This window comes from Nyctereutes procyonoides, unplaced genomic scaffold, assembly GCF_905146905.1.
Source record: "Nyctereutes procyonoides isolate TBG_1078 unplaced genomic scaffold, NYPRO_anot_genome, whole genome shotgun sequence".
NCBI classification, from domain to species: domain Eukaryota; kingdom Metazoa; phylum Chordata; class Mammalia; order Carnivora; family Canidae; genus Nyctereutes; species Nyctereutes procyonoides.
The window spans coordinates 10001627-10014332 of NW_026575137.1; the positions used below are offsets into that span (position 1 = coordinate 10001627).

General features: G+C 45.5%; 1 protein-coding gene across 1 annotated transcript in view; it reads right to left on the bottom strand.

Annotated features, from left to right (window-relative positions):
• Positions 1 to 12706, bottom strand: part of CDH17 (cadherin 17) — a 63326-nt gene that overhangs the window by 27321 nt on the left and 23299 nt on the right. The window contains exons 9-13 of the mRNA XM_055303419.1: positions 10392 to 10523; positions 9936 to 10086; positions 6376 to 6591; positions 2880 to 2956; positions 348 to 539 (exon numbers count right to left, since the gene is read on the bottom strand). Coding sequence (XP_055159394.1) covers positions 348 to 539; positions 2880 to 2956; positions 6376 to 6591; positions 9936 to 10086; positions 10392 to 10523 — 768 coding nt within the window. The remainder of the gene's footprint in view (positions 1 to 347; positions 540 to 2879; positions 2957 to 6375; positions 6592 to 9935; positions 10087 to 10391; positions 10524 to 12706) is intronic.

Genomic DNA, 12706 nt, shown 5'->3' on the forward strand with positions numbered 1-12706 from the left:
TTAAATTTGAACTTTAGGTAAACAACAGGTATTTTTTTTTTAGCCTAAGTATGTCCCAAATATTGTATGGGACATACTTATTCTAAAAAAAAGTTTATATTTTATATATTGTAAATGGCAACGCTACCTCCCTCCACAAAGGTCACTTGCTCAGTTAGCAACAGACACAGAACTAGATCCTAGGCCTGCTGTCTTTCAGGAGGATGAGAACGAACGAGGACTCTAGAAGTTCCTCACCACACCGAGAGGCCACTGCTAACCTAGCGCCTCCACTTACATGGATCCTTGCACCATCATAAGAAACGGGGTTTTTAAAACAGAAAAATCCCATTCGAGGGGCTATTTACCTTTTTAATTATGACATATCCAGCGTTGGTTTGGGGATCCGTGTCAATCCCCAGCCGTCCTTCACTGTCTCCCTGTGTGATACGATACAGGATTTTAGAACTCCCGGTGAGTGGCTCATCACCATCTGTGGCCTGGATGGTTAAGATGGTGGACCCAACCGCTGTGTCTTCAGCAAGAGTTAGGTTTCCATACTAAGGAAAAAAAAAAAAAAAGAAACGGGAAGGAAATGAGAACATCCATTGTCATCAAGCATAACTGCCAAAGGACGAATTTGTCAGTGTGGGTTCACGATGAACACGGGTCATAGTTTGCGCCAATACTGACCACGCATCTTTTCCCACCGATAAATATGTGGCAGTTGATTTTGACATCAGTCATCCTCATAGACTGATATCCATAGCACCAAGAAACGCGTCTTGGGGAGCTACAGATCGGATTCTAGAACAGACTCCCCTTCCCACATCCAATATGTTTATTAACTCCAATTGCTATCACAGTGATGACATAAATAAGCAGCTACTGTGTATCAAATACCTCATGATGGCAGGCACTTTACATATATTATTTTCCTTAATCTATAATCCACCGAGGAAGAGAGGGTAAGAGCCTGAACTTTGGAGTCAAACAGCCTGGGGATGAATCCTCGGCTTGCCACATAGCAGCTGGGTGACTGGAGGTCAGTCACCTCATTTCCTCAACTCTCGGTTTCCTCATCTGTCTAATGGAAACGATAGCAATACAACCCATGTCCTGTTTGCTGTGGGGTTTAAGAGAGATAAAGCATGTAAACCCCCTGAATGCCCGACCCAGGATAAGGCCTCAGGAAAGATAAGCAACAAAGCACCCTATCAAGCAGCTCTACTGTCACCTCCATTTGGCAGAAAAGCAGAGGATTGAGGTAAACCCCACCCATGGGCACACGGCCAGTGAGTCACAGAATTGGGCCTCACGCCCACACTTGTCCAACTCCAAAGCCCATGTCTGTAATCACTGGCCCAGATCACCTCCCACCCCTCCACTGAAGCCCCCCCACCCAGATGATCTCTGCGGGCATCATGACCTTAAAAACGGTAGCAGGCAGAGCCTGGGCAAGGCCTGGGGCAAGGACAGACGCCCACACACTCTCTCTGGGGCGCTGTTCACATTTCCAACTCCCAAAGCAGGATGTTCTTACCCTCAGTGTAAAACCACCATCTAGATGGGACACAAGCAACCACAACCCAAGGAAGGTTTTGTGGAGACTGAGAGGGAGTGGGCTCCTCCTCCCACGCTGTTGGGGGAGTAGGCTCTTCCTCTCATTGTGTTCGGCCTACCTCTTGCCATCCAAACCCCCTCATTAACCACTCCCCTTTCTTCGCCACGGCCTCATTCCAATTTTGATTCGCGATCACCACCACAGGGCTCTGGGTTGTCCCACAACTGGCTTTAAACGTCACGTAACAATCTAGTCAAAAGGGCTTCTCTGTGCACCAGAATCCATACAGATGGATTCCCCTCTCTAAGGGAAGCAGTGGTCAAGCCACTCCCAGGTGCCAAGCCCACATCGAAACAGGTGGATGCTTTTCTTGATGTTCTCAACTGATCTTCTTTCCCCTGCTCTTTCTGCCCAGTTTTCCTAATTCTTGCAAATGTCTTAAGCACATTCTTGTCTGGCTTAGCCGAGAGGTCAGCTCCTCCTTTCCTTCCTCTTATCCAGTTATTGCAAAAGGAGTTTAAATCACCCCCATATTAAATCTTTGACTAAAAATGCTTGCTTGAGGGACGCCTGGGTGGGTCAGTGGTCTGCCGTTGGCTCAGGTCATGACCCCGGGTCCCGGGGTCGAGTCCCACATTGGGCTCCCCATAGGGAGCCTGCTTCTCCCTCTGCCTGTGTCTCTGCTTCTGTCCCTCTCTCTGTGTATGTCATAAATAAATAAATAAATAAATAAATAAATAAATAAATAAATAAAATCTTTAAAGAAGGTAATGCATTTAAATGCAGATGGGTAGGGACACCTGGGTGGCTCAGCAGTTGGGCATCTGCCTTCGGCCCGGGGCGTGATCCTGGAGACCTGGGATCAAGTCCCACGTCGGGCTCCCTGAAAGGAGCCTGCTTGTCCCCCTGCCTGTGTCTCTGCCTCTCTCTGTGTGTCTCTCACGAATAAATAAAATCTTTAAAAGAAAAGGTTTGTTTGAAACCTAGCAGTAATCCATTCATTGTCACAAAACACGTGATGGCAAAATGCAAGTAGCCACTCAACTCCTTCCAATTTGACAAAGATTGTGGTTGCAGCTTTTAAGCAAGCCCTTGGAAGAAATGAGCCATTGGCAGAAGTTTGTAACGGATGTTCCCAGATACGATAGCAGTGAATCGATGGTTCCCTGAGGATTTCCACTGAAGGTGGTGTCTGGCTTTGTCACCAGTGTTCTGACTAAAGCTACCTTTAAAGTCTGGGATGTTTCCTAACCGCGCGTTGCACCTTTATCCCAGAAGCAAGGGTCAGGGTCAAGTAATACGAACGAAGGGAAAACAACAGATGGAAACTACTCACGTCTGATTTTTCAAAGATGGGGATCTGATCATTGATATCAATAACGTGGATCTCCACCTGACACAGGGTGTTGAAGTCTGAAAATCAAAGTCACATCACAAACATTTTCGTTAAACGGCGTGCATGAAGAGCAGAAGCCTGCAAGAAACACCTTGGCAAGTGAAGCGACAGTCACGGCCACGATTCTGCTGACGACGTGCAGTTTTTGTGGGGATGTGGCTCTTTGCTCCCCACCTGCACCAACGGGCGGACCCCAAAAGGAGGCTGCAGAGAGCCCTGAAAGGAGCCCCTGGGCAACCCCTGTCCCCCAACTGCCCCCTCCCAGATAAGGCTTGTTCCTGCTCAAGACTGGATCTTTTTATTTTTGCCCCTGTGAAGCAAACTCTCTTTCCCAACTAGCAAAACTTACGTAGCCTTCCAAGCCTAGCACAAAACTACTTCCAGAAAGCCTCCCCGGAGTAGCGCAGCTGGCTCTTTCCTTCTCCGAGCGCTTCCACACTTACCGTCCTGCATGTCCTCTGTCCTCTGTGGTGGGAAGGTCGGGTGCGCGTCCCCTTTCCCCCAAATCAGGGAGGAAGTGGGACGGTTAGCCCCCTTCAGGAGGCCTGGCTACCCAGACCGTAGGAGGCAAGAGTGGGTCAGAAGTGGCTCACAGAACCCGGGGGAAGTGACACAGGCTTTGAGGGGTGGGTTTAACAATTCCAAGACGTGCTCTAGGTTGCAGGTGCACGCTGGGTCCAAGAGGGGCACAGCCTACAGTGGGGAGGGGGCGCCGGGGAGCCCCAGCAGGAAAACCGAGGTGCCGGGCCCTCTGCGCCGAGGCGTAGAATGGCTGGGCCTTGGGGCTCTGGAGTCCCACTCTTGAGGTCTGCCTCTGCCACTCATCGGGTGTGTCAGAGCTCGGCGTGCCACTCAAGGCCTCGTCGCCTCAGCTAGTTTATATACAAAGCCTGGCCAAACAGAGCCGCAGTTCCCGTCGGGATCCCACCCGCCACCCATGTGCCAGGCTCCAAGTGAAGGGCCTCACCTCATCCTCATTGACTCCATCTAGTTCGCCAATGAGGAAGCCACCAGGGACAGCAGTCAGGCAACCGGCCAAAGTCGCAGGCAGGGCGGGTACGGCCGGGCCTCCACCCCAGGGGCCTTGAGGCCTCACGGCCTGTCCCACCCTTCCCCTGCCCATCCCAGGGGGGCAGCCAGGAGCAGGGGGACCAGCAGGACAACAGAGGTGGGGCAGGTCCCCTGGCGGCAGCCTCACCTACAGACCAATGTGCAGGCCTTGCTCTTCGGAGTCTCCTGGGGATCGGTCAGTCCACCGCGCCCCACACGGTCCATTGACCCCCCCAGCCCCTGCCCACAACCTTCTGGGTCATTCTCCTTGAGGAGCTGAGCCCTCCGGGGTCCTGACGGCGCCCCCAGGCAGTCTAACCCCACAGAAGGCATCCAGCGCACCGGACGTGAGGCGGGCTTCTGATCTACCAACAACTGAATTAAAACAGTGGGCGCTTATTAAAGCCTCCGTCGATCCCCAGAGCATTTGCAGACAACAAGAATGGCCAACTATGGGGGAGAAGGGGTCCCAGGGCCTGAAATCACTGGCTCCCTGCTCTGCACATCTCACCTGGGCCAGTCGTGGCCTCCCGGGGAGCGAGCCCTCTCTGCTTTTATGTAAAACTATGTTAAGCCCAATCTCTAGGCTGCCGTAGAGCACGGCTGAAGGTTGAATTCCACTCGCACACATATACACACATATATCTGTGTGTAAATCTGCTCTACGATCTGCTCCGTGTTTTCTGTAGATGTGTCATGAGCATAGACAGTTTCTAACCTGATTTCCACCTGATGCTCTTACAGCCTTCGATTGCTTCAGGTCTCCGTGAATTTGCGGATGGAATCCCTTCTCCTTTCTAAGCCCTGCGCTATCTTGTGACGGGTCGTTATTCATCCTTCCAAATTCAGCTCAATGACAGCGCTTCCAGAAAGCCTGTTCTCTCTCCCTCCGCCCAGTCACTCATTTCCTTCATGGGCCACCTTGCACACGGTTCTTGTAATTTCTTTATTCACGCGTCCATCTCCTTCATCATGAACGCTCCTTGAGGACGGACACTAGCTCTCATTCACCCGAGTAGCCTCAGTACCTTGAATGGCATCTCATGCAAGGTAAGTGCTCAGTAACTGTTGGCTCAAAGAATGGATGGCTAATGGTGGGAAATTGCTAATTCATCACAGGGATGATTTGTTACACTCACTTCCATTGTACCTCGTAACAAAATGCTAGACATATATTAGCCCCTCAATATTTGCCAAATGACTAACCTCTTAAAGGTCTGTTTTTGGGGGCCCGTTAAACTCCAATCCTCTTCAGTATATCAACATCTTTACAAAGGGAAATGTGAGAGGCAGTGTGAAACAATGCTCTTTTCTTCTCTGTACCTATAAAATCTAGGACTCCTGGTGTAATGATTACTGAAGTCTTTGGTCATCTGAGATTGGATGCTAGTTAACTCAAAGAAAGATTCTTAACCTAGGAGTGTGTGTGCCCCTAAAATCAGTCTGATTCTGAATACGTTCTGAATGTGTTTTAGGGTGTCTGTGCACAACAGCCCAAAAACGTGTGCACTGGTTAGAGAATGCACAGTGTTCATCAGATTTTCAAAGGGTCTTGTGACCCAACAAGGATTAAGAATCACTGCTTTGAAATTGTATAGGTGTAAGGAACAATGTCTCCTGATGTCAAACGGCCAACCGGAAGCTGATAGAAAACAGAACTTTCCCAAAGATGCATTTCTTCTCCACTTTCATACAATAGAGTCCTTAGAGTCCAGAAGGGGGAATTGAAAAATACAATTAATATTCTGGTTCATGATCACAGTGGCCATGAGAGGCCTTGTTGAGGCTTGCTGACCTTTAACAACAAGGAACTCAATTGATGATGGCCCCACTGTGGTGCTCTGACATCCATCAGCCTGTTTGCACTGAGGTCTTGCTTCTCATGCTCAGCCAGTGACTGAGCAGGGCAGGCATGCCAAGACAGTCATGTTCTAGGAGAGCATAGACTCCTCCGATGGACTACTTTGGACCACCGTGACCTTGGCCGACTTGCCAACTTTTTTCTTGACTCTTAGTGGTCTATGGTACTCCCACCAGCCTTCCTTCACTCTGGTCTGATGGCTCTCCTGGGCTTCCCTGGACACTAGCCCACCCCCAACATTTTTTTTCTCATAGGCCTTTCCCCTAAAAAATCCTCATACATTTAATCTCCTCTTGGCATCTGCTTCTCAGAGGACTGGAACCAATATGATAATGTTGCCCAAGCTATAACTCTGGCCTCGGCCATGTTGGCCCAACTGCCTCTGTTTTCCGTGTGAGTCTTACAAAGGAAGCAAGAACTCTCAGACAGCATCCTGTAATACACCCAGGCATCAGAGCAGCCTAACAAAGCACATCTCGAAGGAAAATGGGTGTTTTCCCTTTTGGCAATGAGTGTGATACTAACCTTTGTCAGACACCTGTACTGTCAGGTTGTATTGAGGAGTGTCTTGCTTCTTCAAGGACTGCTTAGCCAACTGGAACACTCCTGTGTAGGTTTGGACCAGGAAGAGTCCTTCCTTGGGAAATGCAGGGATTTGATCCACAATTTTGTATGCTAAAACTGTGCTGGCAGTGTTTTCTTCATCCCTGTCGTGGGCAATAAGAGTCCCAATGTTGCTCCCTGTAGAGAAGGAATAAAGGGAATCCATCCATTACAGGTTCTATTTAATCTACTGTATTCAAAATGGCTTTAAGGGATACCCAGGTTCCTAGAAAGTACTGTAAATAACTTTGAGTAGCAGACTAAAGTTCTTTCATTTATTTGGTTCTTCTCTTTCCATAATGCAGTGTGTTGAGCAGTATATTAGTCTGATAGGGCCAGTATAACAAAGTACCACAGATTGGGTAGATTTAACAACAGAAATGTATTTTCTCACAGTTTCTAAAAGCTAAATATCTGAGATCAAGGTGTTGGTTTCTTCTGAGACTTCTCTCCTTGGCTTGTCGTTGGCTATCTTCACGTGTCTTCACACGGTCATTCCTCTGTACATGTCCGAGTCCAGATTTTCTCTTTTTAGTCACATCAGATTAAGACCCACACTAATGACAGTATTTTAACTTGAATACCTCTTTAAACACCTTAGCTCTATAATAGTCCCCCTTTGAGGTACTGAAGGTTAGGATTTCACCATATACTCTTGGGAGGGGAGACACAATTCAGCCCATAAGAGATAGTGTCCTACAAAAATTCATGTCCACCTGCAACCTTAAATGTGGCCTTATTTGGAAATAAAGTCTTTGCAGATGCAATTAGTTAAGGATCTTGAGATGAAATCATCTTGGATTTAGGGTAGGCCTATATATTGTGATGGGTGTCCCTATTAGAAGGAGAGAAGACACAAGATACACACGGAGGAGGTGGCCATGTGAAAGGGGAGGCAGAGACCAGAGCTGGGCCATAAGCTTCCAAAAAATGCCAGGAGCAACCAGAAGCTAGAGAAGACATGAAGAATTCCTCCTAGCTATCACTTTGATTTTAGACTTCTAGCCTCCAGAATGGTAAGAAAAGACATATCTGTTGTTTCAAGCCAAGTCTGTGGTAATTTGTTACAGCCATCCTTGGACACTAATGGACAAGACAAATGTAACTAGACAAGGACAAGCTGGCTTCTAAGCAACTTTATGCACCACCAACCACAGAGGCTGACTCCACCCCAAAGATAACACAGGGCAAAGAACACATCCCCTGCCTTGCTGTGGTTTATGACCCCATGTATTTTATTCCTGTGAGTGTTTCAGTCCAGGGAGTTCCAGAAGACAGAGGCTATGACTCACTACTCCCTCCAGTTCTGGGTGAGTTTTAATAGGTTCTGGATCATCTTGCTCTGCGAAATGAGAATTGTGGCTTTCCAACAGGCAACAAAAATCCCCCCCTTGGAGCTAAAACTAGACTACATCCCAGTTGTGGAGTTAGGTTCCACCCTTCCCCAATCAATTTGCAATTTGCATCCACTAACTTACGTGGAAATTTGAAGGCATTTTATGGAGTTAGACGGTAAGCCCCCAAAGGGCAGGGACATTGTTTTGTGCCTCTTTTAGGCTAAATATAAAGAATAGACTCAATCTCTATTATAAGAATTCCTGGTCCATTAAGTCTACTACCTGGCACCTTGTGAAATACTGTCACAAAACAGATTCTCAACTTTAGAGAGGCAAATAGCTCCCTGGGCCCCTGAACAATTTTTCTACCAACAATGACCCCTGGCCAGTTTCAGAGCACTAATACTATCCTCTTTCCAAAGGTGACAGCTTCTAAAAGCGTTCCTAACAATCCCCACCATACTGATGCCTTGGTGCAACCCCCTCCGTTTGAGTGTGGGCTGGGTCTAGTGACTCACTTCCAATCAATGGAATATGATGAGAGTGATGGATGCCGCTTCAGAGATTAGGTCATAAAAATACTGCCTTTCATCTTACTCACCATTTTTCAAGCTCTCCATGCTCTCCCAACCCCCACCCCCCAGTTTTCTCTCTGAATCATAGGTCATATCCAACTGAGCTGCACCCTGATTCCTGACTCATAGAAACTGTGATATAATAAGTGTTTGTTTGAAGCTGCAAAGTCTGGGGGGGTTTTGTTATGCAACAATTAGGCCATATACAAAGAGACTGAGGGACCATCTGGAAGGTTCTTCAAAGATCCTCTGCCTTCATTCAGCATCACAGACCAGAACTCTGTGAGGTTTTCAAAAAGGATGATGACACAAGTATTCCTTGGCTATTGTCACTCATTCCATTGTTACACAAGGTCACTGTTAGAAGATTCTTCCTTGTAATTAACTAAAATCCTTCATGCTGTCTTTTAACCCTTCTTGCTGCAGCAAGCATTAGAATAAATGAAAACAACAGGCCCTACACAGAACATACGGACGATAGGTCGCCTATACAGAATTTCTGGCAGCAAAAAAAAAAAAAAAAAAACCAAACAAAACATGCACATTGAGCAAACAAGCCACAGGAGCAGTGCTCATCATGCTGCCAGAATGGCACCCACTGTGTCAAAAATGTGTAGCAAGAAGAGTAGAGAGATCAAAAGAAAATGATGAGAATGTCCAAAATGTATGGGAGGACCTGCCTACAAGGACAGCAAAAGCCCTAAGAGCAGCAGGCGTAAGAGACTGCTGACCTTGTAAGCCTCTGAAACTTGCACAAAACAACAAACACATTTCAAGAAATGCCAGCCTGTTCAACCAATGGGCTCATCACCACAGAGTAATAGCCAAGACTTGTCCCGAATCCAGGGAAGTCATAAAGCTCCCAGAAATCCTAATGTTCTCGTAGTAGTTGCCCCTGTACGAAACTGAAGCCATCATTCAACACAGTAAAGGGAAATAAAGCAAGTCAAGAACAAAAGAACAAAAAAGTTAGGACTTGAACTTTATCAACCAGCTTCATGAACTATTATTTGATTCCTAGAGAGGGAGGATCAAAGGTCAAAAGTCAACTTCCATCTGTAGCGCTTACTTATGGCAGGGTATCTGATACTGGATGTAAACGTTTATCTAAATTCTTTAGCAAATTTGATGAGATTTTACCTGTTACTGAGATTTTTAGAAAGCAAATAAGAATCTATGGGAAAACCTTGCAAATGAGATAACCTTATGTATGTATATAGGATACTGGCATAAGCGGTTATGGTGCTAGTGGTGGTGGTAAGGGCGGAGAAGTAATAGTAGTTAATAGTAGCAGTAGTAGTAGTAGTAGTAGTAGTAGTAACCATAATAAGTGGTGGTAGTAGTTATAAAAGCTCCAGTTTAAGAACATTATACAGACCTTGTTTGAGTTGAAATACTGTACGGTGTGATTCCCAAAGTGTATTCAAATCTCTACGCTGTGCTAGACACGCACAAGTGATCCCCGCCCATGCTTACCTGCCCACCTCTTACCTGGTAGAGAGGAGAAAGGGATTGCAAAGGTAGCATAAGGAGGGCAGTTACCCAGCTTTGAACACCTCTCATTTCTTACCTATGATTTCATTCTCCTGGACCTCAAATACAGTCACGGCAGATGGACACGTAGGTGGATTGTCATTAATGTCTTTGACTTTCACACGAATTTGCAGTGGGATTGAAAGCAGTTCTCCATTCTCATCCTTTGCCACAGCATAAAAAACATACTACAACAGAAAGATCAGTATTAAGATAAGACTCCTCCATCATCCCCATTTAAAAGCGGAGAAATCAGCTATTTAATTTACCCCTTTATTTCCAATTTACTTAAAACAGGGAAACAAGACAAAATGAAACAGGTCTGGTCTGTGGGGTGCTCTCCTGTCTCCAAAAGCAATAATGTACTGGGGTTCAGAACACAGTTTGGCATTTGGGGGCATTGTTTTTAAGTAAAATCGAATCTGTGCTTGGTTGTCCGTAGGCACAGGACTCTGTCTTTGTTGCCTGTGAAACTCTGCCCAGATTTACTCACCGAATCCTTTTCTTCTCGGTCCAAGGGCTGAGTCACATAAATACTTCCTTCCTGGTCAATTGTAAATGGGATTCTTGGCAGCTTCTCCTTGTCAACCAAGGAGTATTTCGCACCTGGCTCATTCCACTGCACCTACAAGGCCCAAAGTGAATTGTCAGGAAAGATAGGTCAGGACCAAGAGAACTGGAAAGGCATAAACAATTTTCTAGTTCTCAGTTTGAAATTTCTGACAATCTTGCTTGTATGTTTGTGGTTTTTTATGACCACTTCATATTCAACCAAAAATAAGCCCTTTTTCTTCTTTTTTCCACCAAGTTACATTGCTCAGAAAAAGCACACACGGGTATTTTTCTCCTCTAAAGCAATTCTTTGTGAACCCTCTAAGGAGGCTGTGGGTTATTCTTTTGGAGTCTGACTGTGGAGCTTTCATATCCATGAAACATCAATTTGAGTAACAAAATGTACTTTGCAGCCGGTAGTATCTGAGGACAAAGCCATGATGGATGGCAGGCTTCTAAAACTCACCAGTGAAGATGGTAAGAGTAAGAGGAGACACTGTAACCTCTTCTCCACTCTGCATTTAAGTAAGACAAATAGTACATAAGATAAAGCACATTCCTCTCTTAAATACTTTTTTAATTTATTTTTTATTGGTGTTCAATTTGCCAATATATAGAATATTTAGTCTTAAAGACTTCAGAGATAAGAATAATTGCCAACTCCTACTGTTGTTTGTAAACAACCTAGCAAAAAAGAAATAAACTCAATAGTAAGACCAGTCCACTTGCTAGAGACAGAGCGCGGCCTCTCTGATATTCTAATACTATTAATAACACCTACTGGGGGGTTGCCACATGCCAGGTGCAATTCGAAACTCTTTCAAGTGTTATTTCATTAAATTCTCAAAGATTTCAATGAGGTAAAGCAGTGGAGACTATTGTTATACCCATTTATGAATGAAGAAATTAGGGCACAATGTTTAAGGGACTTGCCCAAGGTCCTATAGCTATCTGACATTTCCAGACTGAGCTATTCTCTTAGACCAGCTCAGGAAGGGTATCAAGGAGCCACCATGGTCCCTTGTTAGTTATTTAAGTACCAGCCTCTTGTCCAAGGTAAAGACCATGTTCTTAGTTCTAAAGGAGCTCCCCTGTGTCCTAAAAAATTCAGTCTGACTTCTTTTCTCTTGAGGTGTCCCCCTCCGTTTTTCTTCCTGGGCTTCAAGACACCCAAAGCACTTTTCCCGGGCCTGGGTATTAGGTGCAGCACACTAACATTTCTCTACTTCAACAGCCCTGAGAGCAAATAAGTATGTATATTCTTTTTTTAGCATTTATAAGTCCTTATGGGGATAACCTAAATAATAAATAAGACTTTGCTAAAGGCCTAAGTCTGAAATTCTCCTGGTTGTTGGTCCTGACACATTTTCTTAGCTGGAAAAACAGGATACATCTTGCTTTCATTCTTTTTTTGTCCTCCCTGAAGGTGAAGTTCATTAATTCAGCATTTCAACAATTAAACATCCTTTTAAGATAGACAATAGATACAATGGGATGGGCCATTCCAATGCCTCTTAACAACAACACTCATTCAGAAAAACCTTATGGAAACTACAAACTGAGACTCGTAACATTAATACCTTTTATCCACTTTCACAGATACTACCTCTGAGTTAATCTCTACAACAACCAGAGAGGTGTTATTATCCCCATTTTATTGATGAGAAGTTGGGGCTCAGAAGAATTAAATAGCTTACTCATGATCGATCATTAAAATAATGGAGCAGGCACATGGGTTTGGTTATCTGCTTCCAAATCCAGTGCTCTTGCACTAAACCCACAGCTTTTGTGTCAAGCAACCTCCTGATCTTCCAGAAAAGGTAGAGCTGAGTGGAGCCAAGGGCAAATTTTCAGGATCTAAGGTAGGAGGAGATCCTAGGGTAAAAGCTTCAGCTGTGGGTGGAAAGAGGGGGATATGTGAATGAAGAAGAGAGGCACATATAGGACATAGAGTTGCTGGAGGGTGATCTCCAAGGGTACAGGTTGCCTGCTTGACTCCTACTCTTAGCCAGTCCTATGTCTGTCCCTCAGTCTGTGATGGGATGAGTGTGCTGGATAAAGATTCTCTCACAAGAAAAAGAAGCAGCTTTTCAAAAATATTTACTATTCCTATTCAAAGCACGTACTTACACATGATCTGTGCATCATATACAACCCTCTCCAGTACAGCCATATCCTGTTCTACTGACAGTAACAAACATTAGTGGTATCTACTGGGAAAGGGAAGGCGAACAAAGTTCTCTTTTAAAGCTCGTG